This window comes from Peromyscus californicus, unplaced genomic scaffold, assembly GCF_007827085.1.
Source record: "Peromyscus californicus insignis strain IS unplaced genomic scaffold, ASM782708v3 Scaffold_2__1_contigs__length_46816999, whole genome shotgun sequence".
Classification (NCBI taxonomy): Eukaryota; Metazoa; Chordata; class Mammalia; order Rodentia; family Cricetidae; genus Peromyscus; species Peromyscus californicus.
Window position 1 is genome coordinate 31,524,699 of NW_026294540.1, and position 14,658 is coordinate 31,539,356.

Below are 14,658 nucleotides of genomic sequence, written 5' to 3' on the forward strand. Positions count from 1 at the left end.
TCCTGTGGCTCAGCTGCTGCTACTTACAGGCCACTCTGCAGTGCCACTGGCTGGGCTGTGTGCTTCTGGCCACCAGCTGGGAGGCTAAGCCTGGAATCAACCATGGCAGACATGCAGGAGAAGGTGGGGATGTGCCAGGTCACTGACGGGTCCAATACAGGGCTACCGAGTGAGTCTGAGGCCAGCCTAGGGTAAGTTTGAGTCTAGCCTGGGCTGCACAGTAAAGCCTGTCTCAGAACTAAAGCAAAATCCAGGATCTGGGCGTCTGGATAACTTGCTCTTGGATTGGGTTGAAGCCTGGCTGTTTTTGACTTACAGAGCCAATAAGGGGCCACAAAGTCACAAGCCTGACCTCCAGTCTCAGTTCTCAGCACAGCGCAGACTCCGCCGCCGCCGCCGCCGCCGCCGCCGCCGCTGCCAGGGACGTTTGTGGGGAGGGAGCCAGACCTCGCAACACACAGAGAGGCGATGCCAGCAACAGAACGTCTTGTCACTTACGAAAAGAGGTGAAAATGGGTGCGACTGAAGTGGTCCCACGGGCTGTCACTCGGGCAGTGACAGGCACACCCGGCGGCACAGCCGGTGCTCTGTCTGCAATATGAACTAATGGATCCCCTGGCACGCCATCTCCAGTGCTCACCTTCACATGGGCTTCGGGAACACAAGCTCCCCAGTCCCCTCCCATCATAGGCTTCAGAGCTCCACACTTGCACTGAACTGCCTGGGTTCAAGTCACACCCCTCCTTATCAGTCTAGCAGTCCAGGGGTGGAGCCAATGAATGGAGAGCTCCTGGGGCCCAAGGTGCCCCATATATGAAGACACTTGCTGCCAAGCCTGGGGACCTGAGTTTGATCCCTGGGACTCACATGGTGGAAGAAGAGAATGGATGATTGCAAGTTGTTTTCTGATTTTCACATGTATGCCGAACCTCATGAGTGTACACACGTGTGTGTGAGCACATACATACCCACAATAAAAATTTTAAATGTAATTTAAAAAAGACGGGCTCTAAACTCAGCTCCTTTGTGTGTGCAGGTACATGTGTGGTAAGGGGAGATGATCATGTGTGTGCACGTGTATTCATGTGTGTGTGGGAGTTGCAAGTCAATGTTTAGTACCCTTCCTCTGGTGCTGCCCATCATGACTTTGGGTACAGTACCTCCTACAGGTACTGAGGCTCTCAGCAGGCCAGGCTGGTTGGCAAGTGAGTCCCAGGGGTCCCCCTGTCTCTTCCTCCCCATGCTGGGATAATAAATACGTGCCACCATACCCTTCTTCTCTTTATGTAGGTGCTAGGGATCGAACTCAGATCCTCATGCTTGCAAGGCAAGTACTTTACTGACTGAGCCACCTCCCCAGCCTCCTAAATTCAGTTTCTTTTCAAAATGTATACTGAGACTACAGTCCAGCATGGGGACACAGATGTGGGGATGATGGATGGCGGGTGAGTAGCGAATGAAAGAAAGAAATAAAGAGGAAGGACATGACTGATCCTAGGAACGGTGGAGGAGAGTTTATTGTAGATAAAAGAGAGCATAGCCGGAGGCAGGGGCATCTGGGAGAGTCCAGAGTGGACATGACCCTGAGCCATGTGAGAAGAGGGGAGAGGGGGTAAAGGGTCAACCAAGTAACCAAAGTGGCTGGATTATATATGGAAGGGGAGGCCAGCTCAATACCTGGACTGGAGATGTTTAGGATAGGGGGTGGGGCATGCCAGCCAGGAGGACCCTGTAACAGGTAGGGACTGAGGGATGCAGGGGGAACCTGGCAGTCAGCATCCGCTTTGATATGTTAAATAGTAGTCACCTCAGCTGTTTGTCTCGGGTTTGAAACCTAACAAGTAGCACTGTGCAGGTCCACCATAAGTCGGTGGTTCTCAACCTTCCTAATGCTGTGACCCTTTAATACAGGTCCTGATGTTGTGGTGATAAACCATAAAATTATTTTCAATGCTACGTCATAACTGTAGTTTTGCTACTGTTAGAAATCGTGACATAAATATCTGTGTTTTCCAGTCTTAGACTACTCCTGTGAAGGGGTTGTTCGACCCCCATAGGGGTCTCACCCCACAACTTGAGAACCATCGCAGTAAGTGCTCAGTAAACCCTGCCCATCACTGAGAGGAGGCCAGATGGGATCATGTCTTAAGGGATCGAATATGACAAAATACTTTATCATAAAAGATGAACAAGTACCCCAGCCCTGGCAACACAGGGAATCCAGACACAGCGGGCTAGCTGGCTGGGAGGAGAGGCCATGAGATCTTTGCAGAAAGCCAGAACTCACTGGGGGAAGTACAGAGAGAGGGAACCACAAAAGACAGCAGGTTTCCTGTGTGTGGTATGGATCCCACTGAGGAATGACAGTCTTTGGAGGGCAGGTACTAGAGTCCGCTAAGAGCAGCAGTCCTGGGCTCCCAGAGTGTGTGCCACAGGATTGTTGGAGATGCAGGCAGCCATTAACACAGGGCACAGGGCACGGGACATGGCAGAGTCAGGTGCTTGTTTGAGGATGAAGGAGACACTCCAGCTAGCTCTGATTACGAAGGGCACATGGGTCAATTAGAGCCACGATTCTACAGTCAATTCTCATTTGAATGGCTCCAGTTGTTTGCCGCCCTTGAAAAGATGCTCGTGACGTGTGTGTGTGTGTGTGTGTGTGTGTGTGTGTGTGTGTGTGTGTGTGTGTGTGTGAGAGAGAGAGAGAGAGAGAGAGAGAGAGAGAGAGAGAGAGAGAGAGAGAGAGAGACAGAGAGAGAGACAGAGAGACAGAGAGACAGAGAGGGGGGGGCTGGGGTGGGGAAGGAGCCCTACTGAACAGATAGGAAGGCCGTTGGAAAGTCTTCACTCACCTCTCTGCTGACCATGCAAGAACAGCAGGCATGTCTTTTGGAACTCTGTCCTGAGATATTGAAGCAAGCCCCCTGCTCCTGGACAGGCTGCCCACTGTGGCAAGAATGCCACCCAGCTGGACCTCAGCAGTCACTGACCTCCTGCCCCCCAGTGCCATCTTGGATTCTTAGAACTCCACCGACAGATCACCCCCACAGCTGTGCAGGAAGCCCAGACACCCTTGGCTTTTCTTTCTCACTTCCCTGGCTCTGATTTGGGATGTGGCTCGGAATTGATGGTGTGAAAGCCTGAGGCCATAGTTTATAGTGAACATTCTGTCTTTCTTAGAGTGTCATAAAATAACGACAAATCTTCTTGTCAAAGGCATTGGAGATTTGATGCAATAAAATCAAGTGTTTGAATGTTCTCTTTCAAATCAACTTCCTGCTCCACGTGACCGCTTATTTCAAAAGGAAACTGACCACAGCTTTAAATGGAGAGCCATTATTATTATCTGGCCAGCTGCTGATGTAGTGTTTCCTCCTAGACGTTAAAGAATCTCTAGGTTTTCCCATCTATCTGTGCATATGACTAGGAGAGGGGATATCCAGACGTGGGTCATCATGCAGAGGTAGCTGGACCTGTCTCGGGGCATGCAGTGGGGTGAGAAAAAAAGACGACAAAGCCCTCAGTGGACACAGGAACAACAAGTTGTGTAGCTTGGTCTGTTTGAGGGGCCCCTGGCAGTGGGATCATCTATTGCTGGTGCATGAGCTGGCTTTCTGGAGCCCATTACCTATGGATGGACGCCTTGATGCAGCGGGGAGGGGCTTGGTCCTGCCTCAACTGAATGTACCAGGCTTTGCTGACTCCCCATGAGAGGACTTACTCTTTTGGAGGAGGGGAAGGAGGTGGGTCAGTGGCAGGGGAAGGCAGCAGGAGCGGGAGGAGGGATGAGAGGGGTATTTGTGGTTGGTGTGTAAAAAAATTAAAAAAAAAAAAAAAAAGACACAGCCATAGACCGAACACCCAGAGGCAGGGCTGACAATCAGGTCCCTGGTGTGCGACCAGGAGCTCTACTGGTCCTTTGAAGCCACATCCTTAATCTGCCACTTCCTGCCCCAGCATATTGCCTCCTCCAAGCCCTCCAGGCAGAATGCTAGGCAGAATCTCTGCTGCTGTCTTCTCCCAGTTACTGCAGGGTCCCTGGATCTGCTTTCCCAAAGCCATCTGTATTCCATTCCATGATCCATCTATCATTTATCTGCCAAAACATTCTTGGGAGAGCAATGGCCTGCTTTTTAACCTGTTGTCTTAGTTAGGTTTTTATTGCTGTGAAGAGACACCATGACCACAGAAGCTCTTGGTGTGGTAGTTTGAATGTATTTGCCCCCCCTCCCCCACAAGCTCATAGGGAGTGGCGATATTAGGTGTGGCCTTGTTAGAGGAGGCTGGATGACAGTCACCTTTAATCCAGGCATTGAGGCTGGAGGGCACACCTTTAATCTGGGCCACACCTTCTGGAGGAAGTGTGTGTCACTGTGGGGGAGGACTTTGAGGTTTCATATACTCAGGATACAGCCCAGTGTATCAGTTGACTTCCTGTTGCCTGCAGGATGTAGCAGTCTCAGCTCCAACATCACTTCTGCCTACATGCCACCATGCTCCCTGCCATGATGGACTGAATCTTTGAACTGGAAGCAAGCCACCACAATGAAATGTTTCTTTTATAAGAGCATGGCGACATGCAGGCAGGCATAGTACTGGAGTAATAGCTGAGTATACTACATCTTGCAGGCAACTGACTCACACCGAGTGAAGCTTGAGAAAAAGACCTCAAAGCCCAACACCTCCCCACCCCAGTGACATGCTTCCAACAGAAGATGTGATTAAAGGTATGTCCCCCAGCCTCAAGGTCTCAAAGTTAGCACCTGGGTTGAGCATAGCGACACACCTAGAGTTTTCACGTGGCTTCTGAGGGTCCATTCAGGCCCTCATGCTCAAAGTACAAGTACTAGCAGCCACGCCACCTCCCCAGCCCCTCTCTGTGTACCCCGGAGTAGAGCCCACTACGGCCCCCCAGGCCTTACCTTGTACGGGTGCTAAGGGCTCATACACCACTCGATAGCCCTGTAGGATGCCGTTGGCTGCCGATGGCTCCCCCCAGGACACGTTGAGTGTGGTGGAGGTTATTTCTGAGAAGGCCAAGAAGCTGGGGGGCCCGGGAGCTGGGAAAATAGAGCACAGGGGTGCAGAGTGAAGACTAGTGGCTTTATGGATCACCCACACATGGCCATGGCCATGTCTCCCTATGGGACAGGCAGTGCTTCTAGGTGTTATCTAATGTTGTGGAGTGTAAATGGTGCAAGAGGAACAGGAGGCACACTGAACAGCTTCCAGCTTGTTGGCATCAACAAGAAGCATGGGCCCTCCCAGAAGATCATGGAGGGCAATGCAGCTGATCCACAAAGGAGCGGCAAGGTAAAAGGACAAAGGCCAGAATGACTGACAGAGGGAGCAGAAGATAAAATGTGGGCAGCTCCAGAGGCTGCTCTAGAGCTCCTCCTGCCCTTCGGGAAAGAGGAAGCGCTTTCTCCCCTCCTTTTCTTTCCCCACACCCTCTCCTTCCTCTCCACAACTCTGTGCTCCCCTTTGTGGCTCTTCTCCTCTTTTCTCCCCAAGCCTCCCCTCCCCCAACTCACCTTTCTTGTCCCTTCCTTCCCTTCTCCCACTTCACTTTTCTCTTCCCTCATTTTTCTCCTTTCTGTATTTCACCTTTCCCCTCCTTTCTTCTCCTCTCCCCCATTTCACCTTTTGGGTAGTGGTGGTGGGTGGTAGTGTGTGGTGGCAGTCATGGTTGTACGTGGTGGTGGGTCATGATGTTGGTGGGTAGTGGTGGGTGATGCTGGTGTGTGGTAGTATGTGGTGGCAGTCATAGTTGTAGGTGGTGGTAGTTGTGGGTGGGTGGTAGCGGTGGGTTATGACGTTGGTGGGTAGTGGTGGGTGGTGCTGGTGGCTGCCACCCCAATCCTTCCTCTTGAAATTCCATTGACACCCTGTGTTCACAGAGAGCTGTTTGGCTCAGACAGGAGGACGCCTGACCAACCAATCCATCAAGGCTGCTAGCAGGTATGGCTGCCCTGGGGTGTAGTCATGTGGGGCCTGTTCACTTACCTGGGCCGTGCAGGAGAATACGGGTAGGGGCCATCCTCACCTGACATCCCAGTAGGCTTCTGGTCTCCTCTGGGTGCCTAACTACAGCCATGTCCAACCTCCCCTTGCTACACCTCAAATCCCATGATCTACTAGGCACTGGTGCCTAAAAACGGCCCAGCCACTGCTCTTTGACCTACAAATCTACTCATGTGCTACAGCCCCAATCCCCTAACTGCAAAACAGAAGAACTGATCCTTCGGTGCTGGACACAGCAGCAGGGAAACAGTCATGGCTCCCTGCTCATAGTCACCAACAGGAGGTGGGTAACACCAAGAGCCCTGACCAAGGAAGGGTCAGCTGTGTAGGTGGGTGTCTGTCGCCTGAGACCATGGGATGTTGTAGAGTACTAGGTCCTGCAAGTTTACTCAACAGGCTCCAAGGCCTCACTATCCTGCCTTAGACTTTCTGGATTTTTTTTCTTTCTTTTTGAGATAGGATTTCTCACCCTGGCTGTCTTGGAAGTTGCTCTGTAGGCCAGGTTGGCATTGAACTCACAGAGATCCACCTGGCTCTGCCTCCTGAGTGCTGGGACTAATGGTGTGCACCACTACCATTCCGCTGACCTCCTGGCTCTTAACACAGGGCCTCTGGCAGTCCAGGGCCTTAGGCCAGACTGCCATTTTCTGGCAGTACCATTGCTCTTCATGTTACTAGGAATTGAGATGAGTAGGGGGAGGGGTGGCCGGCTGCAGATAGAGGCTGTGCCCTGTGTGTGGACCGCCTTAGCTGGGCACCCCTGTCAGCACAGCCCATGTTGTGGTTTAGATGGGAAATGTCCCCCTCTCCCAGGCTCACGTGTTTGGACTCTTATCCCAGCAGATGGCACTGTTTGGGGAGGTTGTAGACCTTAAAGAGGCAGAGCTTCAGTGGAGGAAGCAGGTCACTGGGGGTGGGCCTTGAGGCTTTGTAGCCTGGTCCTACTTCCTGTTCACTTTCTGCTTCTTGATTGCCCGTGCAAAGTGACCAGGGCCTCAATTTCATTCTCCTGTCACCATATGTCCCCCTTGGAACAAACCCTCCCTCAGCCTGCTGCTTTGGTTGGGGTATTTTATCACAGCAGGAAAAGTAAATAAAACCTGTAAGGGGAGGCAGGTGCTTGAGTGGCAGCTGCTGAGCTGTTCCAGGCATGGTCTAGGGATCTTGACTGTGGGTGGTAGGGGGTAGCCTGAACCTAGATTTGGGCCCTGGCCTCCACGCACAAGGAACTCAGTTCCTAGAGACCAAGATGCACATGGGGCAGCTCTGAGAAAAAGTGCTAGAAGGAGTTCTGTGGGTCAGGAAGGGAGCCAAGCCATAGACAAGGCCCTTCCTCCTTCCGGTGACTTTGAAGGCTTACAAGAAAATACATAGCTCCAACCTAGCCAAACTACCTTAGCAGAGGCACGGGGACCATGCCCTGTACTTCCTCTCCAAATTCCAAGTGTGCACTCTTTCCTTCCTTCTTTCTTTTTTCATCTATCTATCTATCTATCTATCTATCTATCTATCTATCTATCTGTCTGTCTATCTGTCTATCTATCTATCTATCTATCTATCTATCTATCTATCTATCAGCTATCTATCTATCTATCTATCTATCATCTATCTATCTATTTTTGGGACAATGTCTCATGTATCTCAGGATGACTTAGAACTCGATATGTCACTAAGGAGGACTGAACTGCCTCCATCTCCCAGGCGCCTGGATTCCAAACATGCACCACAATGCCAATTTAGATTCTGAGGTGCTGGGATGGAACTCACAGCTTCATATGAGCACTCCACCAAATGGACTATACCCCTGGCTCTTGAGCTGGATCCTTGATGCTATGACAGGGCAGACAGGGCAACCTACCGGCTTGATGTGTGCGTCCCTGACGTGGGTCACTCTTGGGCCCATCACCCGCAGCATTGAAGGCGGAGATGCTGACCAGGTACTTGGTGTGGCTGGTGAGATTCTTGATTTTCACCACGGGCTCAGGGAGGAAGAGGACCTTCATTTTCTCAGTCTCGTTGCGGCTGTCTGCCTCCCAGTAGTAAATCTGTTGGGCAGGGCACAGGGCACTGTTGGATTATACCAGGCCTTAGTATGAAAACAGTGATTCTGGGGATCAGGCTAGTATGGTGATTGAGGCCTAGGGTGCTGGAGTGTTGGGCAATGGTCAGGGATTCTGCCCTGTTATCTAGACTTGGAGCATCATCTCCTTAAACTGCTCAGGGTGGGATCTGAAGACGGGCCAATATTGTGTAATGGGCCTCTGTTGTGGTTAGGATAGGGACTGCCCGAACAGGCTCATGCGTTTGAACACTTGTTATGTCAAGCATATAAACTGTGATGTCTTCCTGGGGGGCACCAGTATCTGCCCCCTACTCTGATGCACAGATAGGCCTAGCCCCAAAGTCTCACCCCACATCCCCACATTTTGTTCAAAGCTAACACCTAAGTCTTCCGTCAATGTAGCGAAAACACTTTGGGAATGAAAAACACCAAAAATTACAGGAAGGAGACGGGGGATAATGGATCAATCAGTGTTTGCTGTACAAGCATGAGGACATGAGTTCGATCCCCAGCACCCATGTTAAAAAAAAAAAAAAGCCGTGCATGGGGATGCATGCTTCTAATCCCAGCTCTGGGGAGGTGGAGACAGGCAGATCCCTGGGGCTCAGCCTAGATTACAGGCCATCAAGACAGTAGATAGTGGAGAGATGGCTTAACAATTAAGGGTACGTTCTGCCTTTCCAGAAGATCTGAGGTCAGGTCCCAGCACCCATAGTTGGCAGCTCACAACTGCTCCTGGATGATGCCCTCTTCTGGCCTTCACGGGCACCTGCACTAATGAGTACATACCCAGACACAATTTAAGAATAAATTTTTAAAAAGGTAGAGGAGGGAACCTAAGAAACAATAGCTTGGTTGTGCCCTCACCCCAAACACATGTGCATACACACATGTGCCTGAGCATGTCCATGCATACTCCTAAACTGGGACTGGGGAGGAGCACCTTGCCTTCCTTAGGTATCATTTCTTCTCATCTAGCTTTGCTACATTTATGGGTAGATCTGAGGTCCAAGCACCAAGGTTTGACTGATTAGCAGATCCATTTCCCTAAACAGCTGTCTGGCAACCACTGCCCCCAGCCTGTGCCAGCTGGGCTCCCAAAGACAACACTGGCTGGAAGATGCCCCTTGGCTCTGTGTACATGGGCCTGTGCCAGGCCACAAGAGCAGTGTGCCCTCTGTGAGGGCAGGGCAGACACTGCAGGAGGCAGCCAGGACACCCAGCCTCACAGGTCATACCTGTGGTGGAGCCCGTCCAACACGTGAGCTGCTGGTTTCCACCCACACCCCCCAGCTGCATGCTTGACGGCAGAGCCGACTGCAGGAAAGCCTCTGCTCAGACAGGCCATGCTAACTTGTGATCAATATCCAAGTTCAATGTCTTTATCATTAGGGAAATGAGAAAACATATTTTTGGATGTGCATAAATAGTGCCTTGCCTCGGAGCTCAGGGGACTTTCTATGACCTCATTCATCTTCGTAAGAGCCTGGCCGGCAGGGAGGTATTCATTTTTATAACACACCTACCAAAATCATTTTAAAATGGACATTTAATTGGGCCAATATTCATCAGGGCAGGATGGCTCTGAGATTCTGATAACTGAGCAAGTAGGGCTCATGGAGGCCAGACAAGAAAATTACTTCTGGAAGAATGGAGATGCCAGATGGGATGTCTCCTCTGGGGGGGCGGGTTGGTGATGTTTAGAGCTCCTGGGTGCCCGTAGCAGGGGAGAGTGCAGGGAGGAGGGCAGGGGAGAAGCTGCCCACAGGAGTTATCCCCCCAGTGCTGGTTGGCGAGGTGAGCAGTCTTCCTTTGCTTTCACCGTCAGAGATTGGGCTCAGGAGCCTCACTGGCTCTTGTAGTGAGCCTGTCTCAAAGTGAGGTCTGCAGACGTCACACCGGGTGGGGACTGCTGGGGCTCAGGACATGACCCAGCTGTGCAGGTCTGAGGACCTGAGTGCTATCCCGGAACCCATGTTAAAAAAAAATAAAAGAGCCAGGCACAGTAGCACCTGCCTGTAACTCTGCTGCTGGGGAGACAGAAGCAGGGGGATCCCTGAGGCTTCTCAGCCAGCCTGCCTAATCTAAGAGGTGAGTTCCCGGCCAAGGAGAAACCTTGTCTTCCTCCCACCAAAAAAAAAAAAAAATGTTGGCAGTGCTTGAGGTCTCAAGAACAGCATAGTCAAAGTGACCCTCTGGACACACACACACACACACACACACACACACACACACACACACACACACACACAAACATGTTTACATACATGCATGCACACATACAACACACAGACACACATACACACTGACACAGAAACACATACACACACGAACATACACAGACACAGACACACAGATACAAACAGATACACACAGACAGACACACACATGCAGATATACATGCACAGAGAGAGACACACACACAGACAGACACATAAACACAGACAGATACACATACACAGACAGATACATGTACATGAACATGCACACACATAGACACACAGACATAGACAGGACAGACAGACAGAAACACACAGGTTCTCTGGCTCTACTTCACATGGAAATGACAGATTCCCTCAATGTGCAGTGGACAGTGTTGGGACTTGGAGCCCACTTTTGTGAGGACACCCCACTTTGGTTACGATCAGCAAATGCCCTGGGAGGCTGTGGTGTGGGCATGGGAAGAGGTCAGGTTTCTTGGTGGTCCTGGGCACCTGTGGAGGAGCCAAGTGTGCTTTGTGGTGGGCACACAGCTGCCACATGGGAAGCCGCTTCCACGTGGCTCTTATCCCAGGCGGTGCTCCCACCAAGCCTGCTCCAGGCACACAGGCCTACTTGGAAGCTGTGCATCTGCTGCCGGGGACATGGTAGTCCTACAGTGTAGCCAGTGTGCAGCCAAAGCCTTCGGGGCCCTGGGCACACACTGAGCTGGAAGAAAGAGCCCAGTCATGCATGAGATCTTGCCTTGTAGCCCTGGATGTTCCCATTCTGGCTCTCTGGGGGTGGTGGGTCCCATGTGACCTCTAGCTGGCTGGCCGTGAGGGGTGTCACCTGGACGTTCTGTGGGGCCATCGCTGGGGCTGAGGAAAGAAACAGGAGAATAACTGGGGTGGCCTCCCATATGCTGGCGGAGACCCACCAAACCATGCCTCCAGGCTCGCACAGGCCATAATTCTGTGATAGACAGCATGGGAAACTGTGCCCTGGACACCACCCAAGTTTGGGAGGCCGCAGGTGTAATCCCATTCCGGGTTTCAGGCTCTGTGTCCCATGCAATTCTTAGTCCTTGATGCCAGGGAAGCCCTCCCAGAGGAACCTTCTTATAAATGCATAAAACACACTACACAGAGTCACAAAGAACATGGTCTCTGCTGAGATACAGTTCGCGAGTGTTGGGAGACAAACACTATCTAGACACCCATGTGGCATGGGCTGGCAGATCACCCACTGGGAGAGAAAACAGTGAGACATGGAAGCCAACTGGAGCTCCCAGAAGCACCTGGGGCACGGCAGGGATCTATGAGGCTCTGTGGGTGTGGCAGCCACAGGTAGCAAGACATCGCTGACTGGGGCAGGAACGCTATGCTTCCAGTGAAGACACAGAACACAATGGCAGCTCCCGTGCCACGGCGAGTTCAGGTACCTCTATTAGGGTGCCTGCTCCCAGAAACCTATCGAGAGACACAGCTGCCCGTCCATGCGCACGGGGGTCTGGTGTCTGGGAACATGGCTGTATGTAGTGCCGAGACAAACTCTGACCACAAGTTCTGAGAATACGAGGCTCTTCCTCTTCCTCCCTCCCACCAGAGCACTTCCTGGGGTGCTCTGTCCTCTCACAGGTACAATATACAAGCCAAAGATGTGGTGACCAGAAGGGCAGTGGGCTGCCCACTCTGACCCTCACAGCCATTAGGGGGTGATGAGCAGATCAGAGAGCAGGAGCCACAGTCTGGACCATTCATCCTCTCTCCATCATGGTTCTGAATTCCATATGGGGAACTTTCTCATGGTAGGCTGTCCACTGCCTCTCAGGATATAGTCCTGTCTCCCACTGAGTGCTCCTCATAGGAAATCTGGTCTCTGGTTGGACTCTAGAGTTGCATGGAGTTATCTTAAGGAACTAGCTCCTGGGAAGCAGAGGCTAGTCCCACCCAGCCCCACCTCACCTCATTCAGCTTCAGCTTGTGTGCCCGAGACTGCCAACTGCCCTTTTTCACTTTCTGTGTATGTTTGTGTGTGTGTGTGTGTGTGTGTGTGTGTGTGTGTGCGCATGCATGCATGCATGCATGTATGTGATATGTCTATGTTCATGTGTATGCACATGTGTGTGCAGGCATGTGCATGTATATGTGTTTGTATGTGTGCAGGTGTATGTGTAGCCCAGTGGTCAATGTTGATATCTTCACTAATCACTCTCCATCTTAGTGTGTGTGTGTGTGTGTGTGTGTGTGTGTGTGTGTGTGTATGAGTGCACACACGGAGGTCAGGTGTTTTCCGTGCTCTTACTCTCCACCTTATTTTTTGAGGCAGGGTCTCTCAATGAGCCTGGAGCTAAGTGATTCACTAAGCTAGCCAGCTCTAGGGAATCCACCTGTCTCCTCCCCCACCTCTGGGAACACGGAGGCTTTTAGGTACCAAACTCAGGTCCTCAATCTGTGTATGCATAGTGAGTACCTTAGCGACTGAGCCATCTCCACAGACCCTGCTGGCTGCCTTTTGATTTGAGTCTGTCTAGAGGCCATCGATGGAAGCCACAAAGCCATCACAGCCTGAGGAAATTTTTCTTGCATGGGGCTCATTTGTAGTGATAGGGTGACCTGGTGAGCAGTAGGTCACCCTTTGCTCGCAGCTCCTTCCCCTGCTTCCTGCTCTCTCCCCCACCCATGCAGAATAAAATAGTAATTAACACCCGCTCAGCCTGACATGACTATTTATTTTGTTCTAACTGTGTGCTTCTGTATTATCGCTGCCCACCCTGCCGCTAATGGAAATGTTAATAGCCCACACCAGGTTGTTGTGACAGATGCTGGGTCTCATTATCAGAAATTCTTATTTACCGCTCCATTAAACAACAGAATCACACAAAAAAACAATTCAATCAAAACTAACTGGAGGAATTTTAACAGCCGCATTAATAATCCAAAACATAAATAAAGTTAATGTCTTCTGCATGTTCGCCGTCGGCAACTCGATCACAAAATTACTGTTGTACAATTAAAATCATGAAAGGCAGGATTGAGCATGGTCGTTACTCTGGTAGGTTGGTGCACAGATCCCTCCTCGGCACCCCCAAGGTTGGCTTTCCATAGACTTGGCAGGAAGCGAAGCCAGGACGGCCCTGGCCATGACAGTCCATCTGTGGCAGGTGGCCGGGTGAGCCATACACTCTGTGTGATCCCCAGCACTCAGGGTCTCCAGTGCCTTTGGGCTGAGTGCAAAGACACTGGATGACGCTCCGAGATGAGACACGCCTGTGTCGGCTCTACTGCAGCCTGCTGTTAATGCCACAAAGATATTGCAGGTAACAGGATATTGTTGGCATGTGCGGGGAGGAAACAGATGAAAACACGGTACAGTCTAGGATTCAACATTTTTTTTTTTTTTTTTTTTGCTTTCGAGAGCTTCAGGGCTTCCAGACTGCCTGGAGAATTTAGCCATTTGGAAGGTTTGTTGTTCTTCATCCAGAAAGCAAGCCTCATCCAAGTAAAGTGTGTGCAGCTGGGGAGCTGAAGGAAGGACACGTTAGCCTCTGCCTGATTGTTCTCCAGTCTTGACACACTTGGCATAAGATGCACACAAGTAAACATCAGCGTGTGTGTGTGTGTGTGTGTGTGTGTGTACATGTTAGTATGCTTGCACATATGTGTGTAAAAGCCAGGGGTCAGGCCTCTTTGCCAGCTTCTCACTACCTTATTTTTTTGAGACTGGGTCTCATTGGTGGTTTGAAAGAAAATGGCCTCCACAGGCTCACAGGGAGTGGCATTAATAGGAAGTGTGGCCTTATTGGAGTAGGTGTGGCTTTGTTGGAGGAAGTGTGTCACTGGGGGCGGGCTTTGAATTTTCAGAAGCTGAAGTCGGGCCAGTTGTTCATGGTCTCTTCCTGCTGCCTGCCCATCCGGATGTAGAACTCTCAGCTACCTTTCCAGCACCATGTCTGCCTGTACACTGCCATGCTTCCCTCCATGATGATAATGGACTAAACCTCTGAAACTGTGACTCAGCTCCAATTAAATGTCTTCCTTTATAAGAGTTGCTGTGGTCATGATGTCTCCTCACAGCAATAGAAACCTGGACTAGGACAGTCTCTCACCGAACCTGGAGCTCACTGACTGGCTAGGCTGGCTCAGCAGTGGGATCCAGGGATCCTTCCAGCTGTGCCCCTGTAGTTACAGATATACCTTAGAACACCTGACTCTTATGTGGGTGCTGGGGACAGAGTTCAGGCCCTCTTCTTTTATGGCAGGTGATTTACCAGCTGAGTCATCTCCACAGCCCCTGGCACATTTTTTAAATGCATGAAATTGTTTTCTTAAAGCATTTTGAGTGGCGGTTTTCTCCAGCATTGGCTGAGT

The 14,658-nt window shown here is 51.0% G+C and overlaps 1 protein-coding gene across 2 annotated transcripts in view; it reads right to left on the minus strand.

Annotated features, from left to right (window-relative positions):
- The window catches only part of Sdk1 (sidekick cell adhesion molecule 1), a 970,126-nt gene that overhangs the window by 46,514 nt on the left and 908,954 nt on the right, over window positions 1-14,658 (minus strand). For both annotated transcript variants that reach the window (XM_052754191.1, XM_052754192.1), the window contains 3 exons: window positions 11,051-11,166; window positions 7,883-8,069; window positions 4,923-5,060 (listed from right to left, as the gene is read on the minus strand). In XM_052754191.1, the coding sequence (XP_052610151.1) occupies window positions 4,923-5,060; window positions 7,883-8,069; window positions 11,051-11,166 (441 nt within the window). The remainder of the gene's footprint in view (window positions 1-4,922; window positions 5,061-7,882; window positions 8,070-11,050; window positions 11,167-14,658) is intronic.